The 19,416-nt window shown below is 38.1% G+C and overlaps 1 protein-coding gene across 1 annotated transcript in view; it reads right to left on the reverse strand.

Annotated features, from left to right (window-relative positions):
• Window positions 1-4,966: 4,966 nt before the first annotated feature.
• Window positions 4,967-19,416, reverse strand: part of TAFA4 (TAFA chemokine like family member 4) — a gene marked incomplete at both ends in the record, with an annotated part of 45,555 nt that continues 31,105 nt past the window's right edge. The window contains 2 exons of the mRNA XM_084292919.1: window positions 4,967-5,217; window positions 11,780-11,935. Of these exons, the coding sequence (XP_084149045.1) occupies window positions 4,967-5,217; window positions 11,780-11,935 (407 nt within the window). The remainder of the gene's footprint in view (window positions 5,218-11,779; window positions 11,936-19,416) is intronic.

Raw genomic sequence — 19,416 nt, forward strand, 5'->3', positions numbered from 1 at the left:
AAAATGTAATCACTTGGAAATTCAGTCTGTCAAAGAACTGGACATTTAATTATTATAATCATTCTAAACAAGAACTAATTGAAAGTGAAGATTCACTTTTATCTAGAATTTTGTTCATGAATTTTAAGTAAGTTACCTACTAGGACTTATAACCAAAGCTATGAAAATCTGAACAAATTACTCTCCTTCCAGTAAGCCCTCCTTATGCAGTACAAGCATGCTCTCCTTTTTTGAGGCATATGAATGAATATTTCTAGCTAATGGCTAAATTCTTTCCCATATCTAGATTCAAAGAGGCAAGGAATATGTATACTTTGCTATTCCCCTAGAGAATGGATTTATTTTAAGAAAAACTATGTCTACTTTCAAATTTTGTCTCTTCCTCATGCTTCCCTGCCATCACTCATGAATGTAAAAGCTAAAGTACCTAGAACTATCTAAAGAAATAAATTTACTTGCACAGATATAACCAAAGTATGCCCCACAATAATTGTTACTGATTGAAATGCTATCTCTTCACCTTCAAACAACCTTGGTAGTTACTAAATCACAGTTGAAAATACACAAAGACATTTACTCACTCAGCATTGGGATCAGCTTTGTATTTTTCTGTTGTACTGTGAGAACTACCTCACATAAATCCATATTGGTTGTAACGTAAGCTTTTTTTCTATGACCACTTAAATTACTTTCATGATCTAAACTCATTTAAAGCAATTTTACATATCTTAATGTCATAAAGTCTTATTATTGATGCACTGCAGAAGTCCAGGTGTATGCTTCTATGGATTGCTGCTAGGTGTCAGAACGTGAAGAATCCAAGGTGCATTTCAAGTAGAACCAAATCTCCTTGTGTTTTCTTGCAAAAAAAAAAACTTGTATTGTTCTGTATAGCAAAATCCAGATTCAGGAACTGCAACCACAGTTGAAAGGAGAAGTATTGTTCTTTTCACTGACTTTTTGCAAGTTCAAAGAATTAAGTCAATAGCATCATCACCAAAAAAAAGGGTCTGTCTGACAGCCAAGCAACACAGTTGCACGTGCCATTGTGCTGGTAGTGACCCATGGGTTTATTCTTTGCTACCGTGTTACCTATAAAAGAAAAGTAAACAGTTACCTACACAGAATCAATCAAGGATGATAAAACATGCTCGGTTGCTGCAAAGGAACTGTATAAAGAATGCATCATGAAGGAACTGGTCCCAATCAGACCTACATAACTTGCACAGAAACAGACTCCAGATGCAAATGTTAACTAGACTGTTGTTCAATCATATAAAGAAGGCTTGCAGATAAAGAAATGGCTGTTTACTATTAAATTGCCAACAACACCTTATGGAAATCTTCTTCTGCTTTATTTTGCTTAGAGTCATTTTCAACAGCAATGCCTACAGCACAAGAGTATGCCTTACATCCCCAAAGACCGTTCATGCAAAGTGCTACCCATTCCCAGCAGTCCATCTTATGGAAGGCAACTACAGATCAATCGGTTTGGCTACACACTAAGGAGGAGTCACATCAGATTTCCCATCCTGAAAATGGATGAGAATAGGTAGCCAGCAAGGCTTGTTTGCAGGGTTTGTCAACCCTGCTCTGTAGTGTCTAGACACGTTACAAAACTTCACAGACATGTTGCACAGAGAAGTTTTTATTTCCCTCCCCAAGGTAACTGATGTAAAACACAAGCTCTTCAACTTTCCACATTTTAACTGTCTCACTCAGCTACTAACTATCCACCTAAACACTGAGTGGCATCAGGAGTCTCCCATGTTTCATATACTTCAATTATTCTCATATTTTCACAAAATAAAAAGATATAAGTCTTAGAAGTGATTACTTGGCATTTCCTCTTTCAGTGTATAATTAACCTGTGGAACTCATTGTCCCAGCTAGCTCTGATCCCGAGGTCTTAGTAAGCTTTAAAAATTGATTAGAAATTTAAATGGTAATGAGATCATCTTTGCTACATAACACAGAAAAAAAAAAAAAATTAATATGGAATGGATCTCAACTCTCATGCTTTAGATATCAGCCAAATATTAAATTGGAAGAATTTCATGTATGGGTACATTTTCTGTAATTGTCCACAAGGGTTTTGCTGTATCTTTCTTATTTAAGTATCCCAGCACTGAGCCACACAGGCTGATTTATGGTTTGGACTACTGGTCACAATCAGATATGACAGTCCTCTACTTGTGCCAAGTTTTAATAATGCATTTAATACATATTTTTACTGATTGAGCTGAGTGTGAACAAATCTTTGGTTCATTTTTAAATCAAAAAATAAATTATACAATACTTTACTTTTCTTTCTAGCAAGGGAATCTTTTTTTCCATCCTCTCTATTCCTTTCCATTCTCTTTGCCGACCAATATTGCATGTCCCACAAACTTCTGCTCAGAATTTGCAGTTACCATTACTCATTATATTTGTCCAACATCTGTAACTTCGTAGACAGAGGAAACCACCCACAAGACACGCAGAATATCTACAGAAGAAATATGGATGCAGGAACAAATTCTGTGGCACAGCAAGCAGACATCTACGTGTAAGCTTGTCACCTGGGTCTTTTTTAAGAAGAGAGAAAGAAGTAGTTGCTGTGAATACTCTTGTAGATGGGCACAGTCATGCTATGAAATTACCCAGTCATGCTATGAAATTACCCATTTCTCTCCATGTGACTTTGGAGAATCCTAAACAACTCAGCTTGGGTGGAACCATGCCTGCAGTGGGTCAGAATGAATCCAGTGGTCTTTGAGAAACCTGATCTAGTGGGAGGTGGCCCCTGTTCCCTTCTCTAACATGGCCAATCACTAGTTGAAGTTCAAGACTCTCTTTCATCATTTCACTGAGATGTTTAACCACTAACGATTTCTGTTGTTGCAGTATTCCAAGACTCCAGTCAGAACCAGGATCTCCCTTAAACTGTTGCTAAGCACTTGCACAATAAAATACAGTCCAACCTTAACGTGCTCAAATCTAAAATAAAAAGGCAGCAAAAGGAAAGCAAAAACATGTAAAGGAAAATATGAATAGCTCTCATATCAGTAACACAGTAGAATGATTCAAATTTAAGCACAAGTGCCAGTTTGCTCATCCTTTCAATTAAATACCCCTCAATCTCCTATGGTGATAAAAATCAATGCAAAATGCATCACTCTGCGTCCCAGCAAAGTAGAGGACGAGCTTAATGAAATAACATTTGCACTCATATTGCTACACTCTGCCCTCTGTTAGACCCACACAAACTCGATGGAGTTGATGAATTTGCACAGGTCTAATTGCAGGCAGGATGATTTGTCCCACTCCAGCTTTATAAAGACATCCCTAAACTCATCAGAATGCATTACCATATTCTATAGTTTGCTGGTTGCAATTTTTGTCATGGATAATAAAATAAATGATCCATGCCAAATTTGCCCTTCTATTAGTAAAATCCCACTGGCTCAGGCTGCTTCTTTTCACTGTTTAAGAGCAAGAGTCATGAACGCAGGCTATGTGACTCATGTGGTCAGTTGACCTCAATGAAGTGAAAGGCAACTGCTCATAGGAAGGAAGAGACAAATGCATGAACGAAGACTTAATGCCTCAGGCCTTCAGCCATCAATGCCAATGTAAAGTTCTCTCTTCTAGCCTTCATCACTCTAGAAACTCTTAAGGGGATCATGGATATTTAACCCTGGCTAATTCTTTCCCAATAAGGTCCTATTGGTACAAAGTGTCAGCTCTTTTCTGGCATGTCCAGAGATTAAGTTGTCTTATTCAATATACACAACTCCTACTTGTCTTTCTTACCCTTTGGTGTGATGCTACCACACTGCCTGTTACCTCTATATGAGTAGCTAAAGTCAGTGCTTGTGAAAAAAATTCAAAGGCTGAGGGTAATGTATACGTTGCAATAACTGACTTCCAGTTTCCCATACTGATTCTAGGGTCATCTTTCAGGTGCAGTATCAGTCACAGAGTACACAGCCAAGCCTAGGCACGCCATAGACAACATCTTCAGCTTTTGGTAAATGATTTGCAATGACTTCTCTGTCTGCTCAGCGGGGATGGACATGATGACCTGCAGGAATTCCTTCCAACCTATACCATTCGGTGATTCTGTGATCTTAAAAACAGCAATAGGGTTTTTCAGACCTTTTTTTTTTTTTTTTTAAAGTCAGTTTTCTCCAGTGAACCTGCCACCATATGCATGTGTGCATCTGGGCTCTGGACACTGGTATCACATCACAGCTGCTCAGACCATCTAATTTTCCTTCTTTCATCCGGAATTAGTACAGTTTTCACTCCTTAGAACAACCATTATTAAGCAACATTTGGTGTCAGTATTTGCTTATTAACTCAGACTGTTACCTAATCAACAACACTCATTCCTATCTAGAAGAGGCTGGAAAGGGAAAAGCTAAGCATATGTCTTTGCTTGCTATTCCCTGCTGAAGACTCATGTTTTATGATACATTTAGAAATGCAGTCTGCTATGACTTGTTGAACTTCAATGCACTGAACTCATTTTAGATTGTTAAGCAGACAGAGAACATGATATTTTCTTTCTGCTGGCCATTAATTAAGAAATAGGATGGCACAGCAAAGCTTTGTTTAAAAAACAGGCTGTCTACACGACAGCCTGTAATTAGAAATTATCTGAACCAGCCTGATTTCCACTGGTGTTCAGTGTCCCACAGTTCCAGTGATGTCAGTACAAATTCTCAACAACTCCCAAGGCCATCATTCAAAGCTAAAAGGACTTTCCAGTAGCACAGGATTATAACTTTAGATGACACTGGTAAAAACCTCAGATCTATGTACTCAGTCTGCAAGTTGAAGAATTGATCCTGGAACATGATTATCCCACTAGCAGTGATTCCAACTGAATTATTTCTTTGGTTTGACTCCAGTAACTTAATTAGGCTGGGAATGAAGGGGCAATTCCAACCCAGAATTTTCCTCCCTGAGAATGATTGCATTAATCACCACTTTCCAGAACACTGAGGAGTCCAGCACTGGTACTCACACCTGCAGATTCAATGCAATAAGCAAATGCCACCAGCAGACTGCCACCTATATTTAAATAGGTGATCTCTGTACTTGCCTTTGTGGTTTTGACTTTATTTCCACTGCTGCAAGACCAACCTGAATAGTCTGGTAGTACTTTACAGTCCTCTCCATCCAAACAAGGGTTCATATGACACCACCACTTCTGTAGAACAATAGAAGCTTGAAAAAAGAAATGGGAAAGAGAAACAGAATACAATCTTTTTTAATATTGTTGGTTTTTGCAGGGAGGTTGCATGTGTACTGTTCAATTGTTTGATTACAAAAAGTAGAACCCAAAGTTACTGTTTTAGTGGCTTAGCACACTGACCATGTTTGAGCTAAAGATGTGGCTAAAAAAAAAACATCACAAACATACAGAAGGATAAATGACATATGCAAATGGTGAAGATAGCCAAGCACTACTACAGTGTGTTTTGACTCCCATTTTTGAATTGACATCTGGAAGTGCCTTACCACTTCCACCATCTACAGAGGTGATTTCCTTCCTTCATTTGCATGCTCCAGCTATGTATCTGCTGTAAGGTGGTATGAAACTGAGGCTTCTCTTTTAACCCGGATATGCATATGTGAGGCTGGATGAAGAAATGCCAGTTTTTTCCTCCACTGGGTGAGAAAATAGAATTGCACAGATATGTAAGCATGTGAGTTCTGTCAGCAAATAGTGCAAATAAGGACATGGAAACCATTGGAAAATATTAGATAATTAACTGAAAATCTACTTGCAGTTACACTGCCAGTTTTGCAACATGTTTCAGGAAGACTTCAGTAGTACAGTAACTGTGCAAATTTATTAATTTTCTAGCCTTAAGCCAATTTCTGTTAATAAGACAATGTTTGTTATTTTTATAAACATAGTCATGACTTTTTAATACTGCTGGTAACATATAGTTTCCTACAAACTACTGCAAACTTTACTACTGCAAACTTCAGCATGTATTTCTCAGTTTTGCACTGTTCACAGGATTCATCAAATTCTAGAAAATGATTTTAAAATATATCAGTTCGTAATCGTACATAAACTAAATTGGATTTCAAAATAAAATATGGCAGAAAATGTTGATTTAGTCTGCATTATTCTACTATGTGCACAAAATATTGAACTGCATGCTTTAAAAGACACTACATCCAAAAGAGATGAACAAAAATAATTTCATCTACTTCTTGTAAAGCACTTTTTTTCCTTTTAATTTCAAGGTAGATTCATATTTCTACAACCTTCAAATTAGGGTGACAAGCAGGCAAGCTGACATCAGGATATTGCTGAAATGCTCACTCAATTACTTTTGTTTTGCACTTTCACTCTAAGACTACCTGAAGAGCACTATGAAAAATATATTTCTGAAACACCAGTTTGGCTTTTATAAATGATTTTTTCAATCTCCAAAAATTATAAAATGAATGCATGATTCCTGTCACCCATCATTTAAATCTTAGATCATTTCCATTGATGCTGGTTGATTGTTGATGACATGGATGAAACCTGGTGGTGCTTTCTAAGAGATGAGGTACCACTTCCACTCCAGATAAATAGTCCAGTAATTTATTTTATATCTTCTCTACTTTCTAAATTCGTTTCAACTTCTATACAAGATTTATTTCAGATAAACATGGCCAAGTGTAGAAGGCTAGATTCAAGAAGACTGCAAGCATCTGCAGAGACCTCAGCACATGATTCTGGTAGTAAGCTGGCTGTGTCTTCAGAGCTCTGCTTCAAAGCCAGGAAGTCCTCCTGGGAGGTCTGGCTACTGCATCACACAGCTCTGCACAGTGCTGTTGTGAGCCTGAATGTGGTGACACGCTAAGAGTTTGCCTTCATTCTGACACATTAACCTTCTTTCATGTTTACAGTGCTACCTTAAAAACATAAGTTCAGCTTCAGACATTAAAAACCACCTCTCTCATTCAGCTCTCCCTTCAGATACCTAGAATCCCTGCTTCTAGTACCTGCTCATTAAAAAAGGCACTGGTTGACTGGTCAAAAATGTAGCACAGAAGTGGCTTCACACAACACTCTGTGCCCATGTAACTTTCTGGTCCACGAGCTTCACGTGGAAATGAAGTACATAAGACAGTGAACCAAGCCCATCACTTCCAACGGTGCAATCTTTCATTAAAACAAGCACAGATGAGAGTGGGAAACACGGTGGAATCAATCTAACTCCAACAAGATCCACAAGCTTTTCAACAGACTGCTTATTTCACCTTCTATTCATCTCTTGTTTAGACACTTACAGAGAAAATGACCGCTCCTCTTCTGTTGACTGATTTCTATTCTGTGCTGAAATCTCTCTTCAAATTAATGGCAACACTTTGAAATACTTAATACAGATCTCATTCTATTAACTTTCAGCAAATCCCTCATTCTTTGCTGTAGCAAAGTACTGATTCTTGCATCCACTTTATGTCCAATTTCTTTGTAGTTCTAATGTCCACTCTGCTGACCTGTATGTCCTAAATGGCTGTAGCTGTTTGTATCAAGCACACTCCTGGGATTAGTTTATTAAAATTCTCCATCAGACCCTTACACTCATCTTCAGAGCAAGAGTTCCTTAATGATTGTTGCACTTTTTAACAGTGTGACTCTCTGAAGAATGTAAAGGTTTCCTCTTCTTTTCAGATTGAGGCACTCTTGGAGAGGTTTCAGCAGATGACTTTTCTAAGAAACGAGAGCAGTTATGTCATACTCATATACAACCACCCTCATGAAGAGAAAGGAGACTGCTTCAGCTTGACATTTGCCGGTCGATTTGCTGGTGGTTACCCCACCAGAAATAAATCTTCTGCTGACATCGTTCCCTAGCTGATGTGGCTCCATGGAAACAGTAGATTCATAAAGATTAAGGCCAAAAGGTGCCAATACATCATCTTGTCTTGCCTCGTGCAATTCACTGTGCTGTGCCCCTAGCTGTGTTTGGCTACACAGTGTCTTCCAAGCCATTTGGGTGCAGGTGAAGAAAGAAACTTCTTCCACTGACTTTTTTTTTATGGCATTAAATAATCTCAGCATGAAACAGCCTTGGTTTTCTTCCCTTTCAAACCTCTTCTGTTGTGCTTTCTTCTTCTGCATTACAGGACCAGTTAGCAATCATCATTTTCTCCCTGTGAAGGTATTGAACATGTTGCAATCAAGTAACTTTTCAATCTTCTGCCTGATAAGCTGAGCTGATTGAACTTCTTCAGTTTCTCAACACAATGCATTTGTCTTTATTAACACAGAGTTCTTTCAAACAGGTTCAACTTCCTCCTTGCAGGACCATGCCATGTGACTATCTTGGGCTTGTTATTACTTGTTCCTTTGACCCATCATATGAAATCCATACATTTTTTGTCAGGATAGGTTCTGTATTTGCTTTCAGGTCACCACTGAAAATGTTTCAGAGGGGCAGATGTAGAGCTAAGCACCGTGAAATCTCAGTATGTATGTGCCATTTGACTACCAATTCCTCCTGCTGACTCTGTGGAGATGAACGTTTTTGAGGTATGCTAGTAGATCTTGGTTAGTAGGTTCTCTAATTAACAAAGTAGAAAATTCTTCACCATTCTATTTGTTACCAAAAGCAGAACAGTGGTGCTGATCTGCCTCAGTATTAGCAATTTCAATATTTCACATACTATGGGCCGATAATTTTATTTACTTTTCTTTAATAATTTCTTTGTATTCTACTTTAACAAACAAATTCATGTTGTCTATAGTTGGGACAAATACAGATGACTTTCCTACCTCATTGGATTAAGCTGTCCATACAAATTTGCAATACACTATTCATTCTATTTTTTGTTGTGCTTTTTTTTTTTTTTTTCTCCTCTCTTTGAATACTGACACAGCATTAGCATCCTTTTGAGTACTCAAATATTCTGAAATACATTCAAAACCAGTGGGAGGGAAATCTTCTCAGCAATTTGTACTTTTATCTGTTTGCTATGCATTGTTTTTTTGTTTTCTTGTTTCCATAAACCCTCTTCTCTTCAGTCTGGATCCCAGATGGGCCTTCAAAGGTGTCCTGCTCCTTTATTGTGGTTCTTTGACCTTCTAGAAAGCCTTTGAAGTCTTTAGTCTCATTCGCATTCTTTTTCTATTCTGAATGTTTCTTCCTCATGAATTCTAGGACTAACAGAATTGCTTGGATGGAAGATGATTTGGCTAGTGATGATTTACTCCGACATATTTAATGCACTTCTCTCCAAACAAAAGTTATCAATAGAACATATATATAAATCATTATTTCTATAAAAAATACTTAGCACTACACTTTTTATCATGATTTTCAATGGGTAAAAGCTTCTCCATGTGTGTGGCCAAAGATTTTGTAGTCTGACACAAAAAGTGGGTGGCACTTACCAGACACCTACTCATTTGAGTGTGATCTACATTGTTTCCTCATTTTATCTAAACACAGTTCAACATGTGAGCAATTTGAAGCAGAAACGATGGTACCAACAACCACATGCATGCCATGCATGATCAAGAGCACAGAGATAATTGCTACTCTAATGTAAATGATAATTACTACTGGATAAGGTCTGAAGTTCAAAAAAAAAAATAAAAAGCTTTAAAAGTTTACTGTAAATCAATTGGTATGCAGATTCTTTTCTTTTTGTTAGAAAAGTTAATCTGTACTTTGGGCACATCCTTCCCTTTAAACTCAGAGCAAAATATAGGCAAATTAAACATCCCTTCTTTTGGCAAAAAGGTGTTGGAAAATAAAACATCTGTATCAGTCTGAAATATACAAATTCAACACTTTTTTTTTTTTAATCTGTTTCTGGTTTCTACAGCATAGAAGACTACTGAAGGATGCGTACAGAGTGGGAGAAAAAACATCTAATCCTGAGGCTAAGGAAAGATAGTTATAGTTTCTCTGCTACCGCAACTGAAAAACACTGACTGTAGTCCCACATGCTTGCAAAAATAAATGAAATATGTTAAAGCGTTACCTTAAGAGGGGAGGTGGAATCATAGGCATCCACTTTAGAAACCAAAACCTTACATTCACAATATTTTGTCTTATTTAATCTCAACTATGCTTGAAGAAAAAATAGCTATTAAATTCTTTTAGCAACTATTTGCATTGACAAATTCAATTAAACTCCCACTGTATCATGCAATGATGTCTTTCTATCATGGAATGATAATGTCACCTTTGCAATCCTTAGGCAAGCTTAAAACAATGCCTCATTTTTATTATCTTTCATGTATAAAAGTATTTCTGTTGCTTGACGTATCACCAAAAAACACAGAGAGTACTTCTCACTTGACAAAAAAAAAAAAAATAACAAATTGTACAATCAAAGTTGATTGTGTTCCTAAATTACAAGGCATGAAAAGTCTAATCAGATAAAAAAAATCTATTTACTTAAAAATAAAAGGTGGAAAATATGTTAAACAAAAATTCAGACATATTGCATGTAGTTAGAATTTTACATCTAGAACTAAATTGCTCTGAAAGTTTAAAAAAATGGACTGAGGTTTTTGTTTTATATTTAACTTGTAATGGTTACAATTTCATGTGGAAAAAAAAAACAATGAGAGCAAGCATTTTCCTTATGAATTAATAAAATGGAGGATCTATTAACATCTACATCAGTATTAATTAGCAGTTAGCTACTTGGGTATTGTCAGTTTGATTTGTTTTAATTCAAGTGTAGATCGTACAGAACTTTCTGTTTTAATATATTTTGAATGCGTATTTATATATACATGACAGAAGACTTTCACTAGATTTTTTCTGTGATGAAAAACAAATCTCAGTCTCAGTATAACTGCTTATTAAGTTAATAATAAGAGCATCAGCAGCAGCCTCTCCAGGGAATAGCCTCCGGTGGTGGGGGAAGAAAAAAGGGTGACCCACAATTTCTGAACTGTCAATAAGACAGAGAGGAAAAGGGTGGGGATGAGGTGCAAAGTGAACCTTGGGTAAGAAAGTTTTAGAGTTTTAGAATCTCTGGTCAACATTATAATCAAGGTACGATTTTAGCTTTGGTGTATGTAACACATTTCATTTCAGATGAAAACTGCTAAAACTGCTAAAAGCGTACAGATGGCAACACTGAGCTCTGAGAGGATTTCACATCTACCCAGGAAGCTGATGGACTAGGGCAATTACACCACATTTTTCTTTCTTCGGGTAGCTGTCCTAGCTTAGACACTGCACCGTGTGCAGCAGTATGCTTGCTCTGCTCTACCAACTCTAACTTATTTTGAGTTACAACACACAAAATGAACGAACATGGGGCATCATTACAGTACTGATGTCCAGCATAAGATCCCACTGGGCACATAAAATGGGGAAACATCCATCTGGAGAGCAGCTCTCAAAATTAGATGTCCCAGCACTACCCGAAAGCCCAGTCTTAGGACTGCATTTATTATCCAGTGACATTTTGGCCAAACTATTATGTCTAAAGGTAACTGGAAGGGTTAATATCATTAGCTCGGATTTTTTGGCTTATGTTGTTTTCAGACTAGTTTTAAAGGAGAGTTTTTGTGTGAAAAAATAACAAGTTCTATTGGCACAGACATGAAATGGACGAGTACATATATTAAGAGGATTAATTACACCCAGATTTATGCACAGACTCATTATCATCAATGCACAGCAATGTTTTCAAAATTAACAAAAGGAAGGATTATGCTTTTGAGGCAGTAGGAAGTCAAACAATCAAGGAGACTAAACTTCTCAAACAATCCTAATGAACCATGAGCAAGCGGGAGACTGCTTACCTTCCACACATGAGGGCTGAGCCCTTGTTGTACCAGCCACCTGCCCTGGGAAGCAGGAGCACTTGACTGTTTGCGATCGCTCCTCAATCCGGTTCTTATTGCAGCAACGATGCACTGCCACAACTTCGCATGTCCCTTGCTTAACTTGGTGCTGGCCTAATAATTGCAGAGATGTGATGGAGAGCAAAATAAAACATCAGTGTATAAAGAAAAAGCCAATACATACAGTCCTACAAGATACTGAGTCCCTTGAATACCCATTTAAGTCCCAAGAAGATGAAGGGATAAAGCGTCTTGTAGGATCTGGCTTATTCCCTAAGTTTATCCTATTCTTACTAATAAAGATTAGTTCAGCATACCAAATCAATTTTTCAGCCAGTCTTCCTTGGCCTTTACAAAACTGCAGGGAGAAAAGGAGATTGGACTAGTGAACTAGACATGTCAGACAAGAAGACGTGGAGAAAGAGCACATTTCTTCCTCTGGCTTCCTATCTTGCATTCGGGTTTTATATTCAATTCTTTCCTTTCACAAGCAGACATGATGGACTGGGCAATATTTAATGCAAGGGAAAGTTAAATAGCAGAGAAACCCTCTATCATAACAACATGTAGGTAGGCTTCTATAATCGCAGGTAGGCTATGAATAAAGTAGGCCAAAAAGCTGTCATAGATAGTCAAGTGTTGTCAAAATAAATAAATAAATAAATAAAGCTATATGGAATTCCTGAAGTCCCTCCCAGCCCATTTTGAACAAACCTGTCATAAATTCTCCATCAGTTGTCTTACTCTCAAGCACCTTTCCTCACAATTCAGCACCATCTGTCTGAGTTTACTCTAAACTTCCTCTCCTTTCCTCACTCCTGCCTTCACACCTTAACAGTTCTGCTCCTTGTACCTGACTGTTTTCCTCCACTCACCCTCCATCCTGCCTAAAAACCCTTGCTCAGAAACCCCACTTTATAAAACTCCTCTCTTCTTTGCATAAGTCATTTCCACCTCCTCCATCTCCTCACTTTTCTGAACTGCTCTCAAGTGCTTCATCTTGCATTTGTCTCGTCTTATTTAAAGCCTTGAATGCCTCTTACCCATGTTTGTAAAGCTCCTTGTAAATTAACAGCACTATGTGTGTGTGTGTTTGGTTTTATTTTGCTTGTTTTTTTAATAAGTGAGGTAGATGGAGAGACATAAAATTATTCACCACCAAAGTAGTACAGGCTCATTATATGAGAAGAGACATACAGGTATTGGTGTAGGTGTGTGGAATAGTGGAGGTACAGCAGGATAGAGAAAGGAAGGTGAAAGTGAGAGCATTTTTCAGAAATACAGAGATGCAGTGAAACAAATGAAAACATTACAATGGCAAGCTTGGAGAATTGCCCTGACTCCCAGTCTCTCCATGCTTGACCCCTTCCCATACACAAAACCCTTTTGTTTTTTAAAAACAGTACCTGTTACTAGATAAATAGAGAACACCTTGGTTTGATGCAATATGGGCAGGTTTTGTTATTGAATGATTAACTTTACTGTAGTGCTTGGACAGAAATTTTTATGAGTTGATGTAAGTGGAAAATCTAAACCTTAAAAAGAGTTAGGAATACAGTTTAGGCTTCTAAATGGCTTTTCCACAAAAACAAACAAACATCATCAACAACAACAACAACAACAACAACAAAAACAGGACAGCTTTCAAATATATACGTAACTTTTTAAAAGGTTGGCTTGGCAATGTTCCTTTGCTGTGCGTGGTTTGGTTTCACAAGCTGGAGGGCTTGTGTTTCAAACACAGCTGGAGGGCTGCCTGACTTTTGTTGCCAAATTTGTATTCACAACCACCTCAATGGGCAGAAAACTATGTATATACAATCTTGGAAAGAAAATACAGTCTTTATTTGTGCACTCTAAATGTAAAAAGAAATTCTATATACAGAGGTGTTTGGTTGTTTGTTTTCCTGGGGAAAAAGCTCCACTGTAGTTTTAAGCAAAATATGCTACAGCAGGAAAATGCATAATGTATTTTACAGAAAGTTGGAAAAATGTCGAAGACAGCATAAAAGTATCGTAGATAGCTACTGTATTAAGTTTATTGGCAGACTGAATTTTCATGCAAGTACCTAATACCATATCATGAAAAAAAGTGAAAAGAGCTACCAGCCTATAGGAAAGTAGCTTCTCTATAAATCAGTAAGGACAATAAATGCATAGAGAAATTAAATCGGCCACACCACTTCATTCCAAAGTATTTTTCCACAAAACACCTCAGCGCAACAATATTTAGAGAAAATAAATTGATGGACAAAAATTAAAGGCCTGAGCCCAAATTCGTTGGAGTAAACAGGGAAAGTTTCCATTGATTTCCTACAGGGCTTAGAGTGGTGGTCCTGCATTCACTGGAGTTAACAGCAAAATTCCAGCTGACTTGAGGAGAGCAAGGTCACAGCCTGGACTGTCTCTTGAAAAGGACATTTTATAGTGGAGTAAAGAAAAAGCAGAAATTTGCAACTGCTCAAGCCGCATACTTGAGATTGCTATGTATCTCATCTGAGAGACCAAGCAGTCAGGTCTTGTTTTAATTAAAGTCATTATTCACTACACATTAGATGCCAAGATAAGAGCAGAAGCCATTTTGTCAGAAAGTACATCATAAGGATGGACTAGATCCAGCTCCAGCGATCAATATGTAGCTGAAAGAATGTCTATTTTCAAGACCCAAACCTGCTTCCTTTAGGTGAATAGTCCTGTTAAGTCAATATCAAAATAAATCAAACAGGATTTGACCCTCAGCATACAGTCCAAAAAAAAAAAAAAAAAAAGGAGGGGGGGGATTACTTTCAGTTATTTTGAGTTATCTTGTTTGAATTTTAAAGCACTGACTCTGCTCCCATAAAAAGCAAGGAGTCCACAGGCACACAGACACTTGAAGACACAAAATTAAGTTCCATTACGAACGTGTCCTTTGGTTCACTGGCTATTTTACTCTAAACTCATTCATACACAAGCAAGCACATGAAGGTGCCCCCTCTATGTCCGCTGGCATGGGTAGGATTCTAAGGTTTAGGAGTACTGCTGCCACGTGAACGAAGACAGCACTCTTCTCCCTTGTCCCCAGCATGCAGATCCTATGGAGTAAAAGAGCGAAAGGTACTAAAAAGCCAAAGACATCTGCATGCATCATTTGCATTAATTGGATTGCCCTTGTAGTAGTCTTTTCCCTCCTACATGCTCACATCTATATTTCCTCTTGCTTGTTCACGCACATCTTAACACTCTTCATTCTATTGAACACCCATATGCATTTCCTCTTAATATTCAGACACATCTGTGAACAATCGCTGAACAATTGCTAAGTGTTAACGTGCTAGCTCCATGTACCATTTTTCTCAGTATTCAGCAATCTAGAGGACAAGCACTCAGTTTGCAGTGTGGCTTTCAGAGTTAGCAAAACTCACTGATTATGTTAAAAGTTAACCATCAACTCAAACAGACTATTCTCTCCCTAAATCTATTGATATCTGTTGTATCTACATTCAGGTGCCCAAAGGCAGAGAAAAGAGAGAATATAAGAATATTCTCCTTCACATTTTATTCTCCACATTGCACTAGATAAACCTTCATCTCAAGTTTAGAGTACATTTAAGTTACAGCTGAGAGCGTAAGAACTGAAATACTCAAGAACAGTCTTAAAATATTTTATAATCAATGGATTCTCAGGAAGCCAACGCATTAGAGGAGCAAGGACTGAAGAGATTTTAAAGTGTGAAGATCACAGCAAGTGAATTCTATACCAGACACATCAGGAAAGACATTTCAGGGAGAACTGCAATGAGAGATAGTAGAAAGCCATACTTGGGAGAGCAAAGCCCCTTTGGGCTCACTTATAAAAAGCCCACAAATTCATAGCTCTTCACCTGTAAACCTATTCAGATCTGCAACCTAAGGGCTGTCAATATTTGCAGTTGAAATTCAGTTACATCTTCACATTTAAATAAAAGAACTCTCCAAGGAGAGATGCATTTTATCAGCAACAGTACCAGAGAAAGGTTCCTGTTGTTGAACACCTTCTGCATACCAAGAGAGGAGATGTCTGCCAGCCAAGCACTGGGGAGGACAGAGGACGAATCTTGATAACTGTAGAACTCTGTGTTACCTCTGATCAGGAGTCTGGTGCTGGTAGTTTCCTCCTTATCCCGATTTCTTTACAGCTTAGCTTCCTTAGAAATACCAATGCTATTCAAGCTAACTAAGGACACATTCTCTCTCTCTCCATATAGGACACAGACATACCAAGAGAGGGCTCGTTAAAGCAGCCTCTGGGACACTCCCTGCTATGAATTTTTATGCCTTCCATAATGGGATACCTATGGGTAATAACAGCCCTCAGGTGCCCAAGTCCAAAAAGCCTCCAAAAAGCCTCCCTGACCTGAAGAACTGGCTACAGGAATGAACTCTTTGTTACCTGTGTACTTTCCAGCCCAGAAGATAGTTGACTCTGCAGAGGCAGCCTTCACAGTTTTCAGAGAAGGCAGTCATCATCTCTGAAGGGCAAGTACAAACTAGGAATTTATTAGGCTTGTGCCTTATAAGCCAGCACAAGCATAATATGTATATTTGGCTAAATAATCACCACTGAACTGTTTATTCTCAGTTTAATACAATTTTTCTACTAATTATTTGACAAGACCTTGTTTTCATTTTCTTCAAAGAAGTCAAGGCACAGATATGCAATTAATGCTCCTAAAACTCCTTGAAATCCTCAAATAATAATAAAAAAAAGGAAAATACAATTATTGTTAATAAAATATCAAACATCACAGTAATGCACTTCAAAACTACAAGGAAAATATCAAAAAAGAGGAAGGCTTTCAGAAAGTTGCTAGTAAATTCTGTCCACATCCATTTCATCTCTGTGACTAATTCTAATCACTCCCAAGGAGCACTCTTTCAATGCAATATACATGCAGGCAGAATGCCTTTATCAGAAAACCTTAATCCTGGATAACCTCCTCTTTTTCTAATTTCTTAGCTCAGAAACATATGGAAACAACATATTTAAAGGGAGTTTTTAATCTCTGTTTCTTTAAGCTGCTCTCTTTGATGAGGAAAGCAACTAGTACTGCGAAGAACAGTACATCTAGGACAACATGATCCTAGCTCAGCACATTCTTCACTGAGCCTCAAAACCAGCAAGCTTGGTCTGCACAAAAATCAACTGCATCATTTATTTAAAGGGTAAGAGGATGTCTGTCAATAGGGAGATGAATGGCTATGGAACCTAATATTGCAGCAACAGTATGAGAAACAAGTGAGTTTAGAAGTCAGCAGCAATGCTGTTTGGAAGAGGAAAGCACTCTAAAAAGCCTGGTGACAGTTCATCATCTCTTCAGCTTTCACGTCATGTTAACTTTTGCTTACACACAGAAATGCACACCAAGAGGCAAATATTCTAGAAAAATACTTATTCAAGGACATAATATTGGTTATTTTTCACTTTCTGTTACCAAACATACTTAAGAGAACCTTTCCAGCTCATGGGGTAGCACGTTTGTTTGTCTTTTTGAGGGGAGGCCAGCAGAAGTGGAGAGGAAGTGTTTCTAAAGATGGCAAGTGGCTTCAGGAGATTTGTAATGTAAAATTAAGACACCATTTTCTAAGACAAAATTACAGCAGAGCATTTTAAAGAAATACTAACAATTCATCAACCACTGGATTTTTTCACAAATCATTTCATATTCATGTCAAGGTTCTGACTTAGACGGTCTCTTTCCTCAAGGATACACAATATTTATATGTACACAGTTCCTTATAAATTGGCTCTGCATATGTGATTCAGTCCAGTTCCACTTGTAAAGCTTTACCTTTTCACTTGTTGGCAGTTAAGAGACTATTCAGAGATAGCCCAGAACTGCCACAGAAGGCCTTTTCAACTGCTCTACAGAAAAAATAGACAATAAATATCTTCCCCTAATGACCATTATCTGCCCATAATTGGCAAAGTAGGATGTAGTACAAAAAAAAAAAAAAAAAAAAAAGGTATCCAGTTTGCTATCCATTTTACATTTCTCAAACGCATAGCACCATCACGCTTACTAGAGCTAACATCCATAAAAAAATCAAGCAAGCAGATGATCTCACAGATAAGGAACGGACATTCACACTCAGAGTGCTCAGGTTTCCAACCCAAGAGTTTCTTCACAGCCCATAAAGCCTCCTATCAGCACATCTGTGCACCATCAGTTGTGGAAACCAGTAGTGTGCCACGTGGAAAATCATAATCAGCATTGTAACTGGATGACCAGGGAACCAGCAATAAGCCACTTTAATTTGTTCTTAATTTGTTTTGGGCAAGAAGTCACAACCTGAGGAAAATGACTCCCAGCCACGCAACCAATTTGAGAGGAACCCTAGAGAACAGTTAATCTAGACGTGTATTACAAAAGATGGTGAGTGACCTCAAAACCTGATAATGAGACCCGAAAAGTTAATGAAATGAAAACTATAAGCTTTCATATGTGCTGGTAGAGGAACATGCTGACACAGCTGGAATGAATCATGTAATACAGTGAGCTCTTTGGCAAATGTCAGAGGTCACATCCATATGGAGATTAAAGTTCCTTGGAATAAGTAGTGTAGGTGACCGTAGATCAGACATAAACACTAAGACTTCTCCAGGGAACAAAGCATTGAATCTGAGCGGTCGATAAATCAAAACAGCTGAGACCGAAGTAGGTGCTGCAAATGGAGGAGAGAGGAGGGAAACGTTGCTGCAAATGAAAATAAAAGTGGCTGAAGAGTGACCTGGAAGCAAAAACAAATTAAACCATGAACCTCTCTCTACCTGCTGGGTGCTATGCTGAAGTTAATCAATAAGGACTACCTTTCAGCCAGGCAGTAATATTCATCCTTGTTCAAGCACACGTATCACTTGTACAAATGAAATCCACAGCATAAGACTTCACAAAGTACCTTGCAGTGAAGTGGTGCTAATCATCTCCTGAGGGAAACTTTCTACTGTGTAGCTATTTCAGGTGAGAGAGAGAAAAAAAGTAAAGGGAAAGATTTGGTTTTCCATCACATCTTGTAGCAAATGAGCAACATTGTGTTCTGTAATATAGGCGTATTTCCCACATGTCCCATTAACGCTCGTTCTCGCTATTACATGCGCACAACTCTTTTCCTCTTGTTTCTTTCTTCACAAGTTTATCATGAGAGAAAGGAAAAAAGAATGAAACTAGCTCCCTACAGAGTTTTCTGCTTGCCTGAAGAAAACAGGTACATACACATCTGTACATACCCATCTGCATAGGCCGATCTTACAATTATTCACCAGTCTGTAAGCAAAAATTTAATATTCTGCCCCAATCATGAGGCATGATGGCCTCTCAAAAAGGGTCACTCTTGTCACAGGAAGGCAAAAGTAGCATGCCTGGGACCACAACAGGGAAGGATTATCCCATCCTCAACCATAAGTAGCTCTTCATCTATGGCAGAAGCCATCCTGAGTACGACATTGATACAACCCTGGCAGGCACCAGGGCCCTGGCAAGCTCATTGCCTCAGGCATCCTGTTGCCATTTGCAGCTGCTCACTGCACCCAAATCTACTACTGTGCTTGAACCATTTATTACTTCGCATTCGTGGTG

This window comes from Netta rufina (genome assembly GCF_964035555.1).
Source record: "Netta rufina genome assembly, chromosome: 10".
Taxonomy (NCBI): Eukaryota; Metazoa; Chordata; class Aves; order Anseriformes; family Anatidae; genus Netta; species Netta rufina.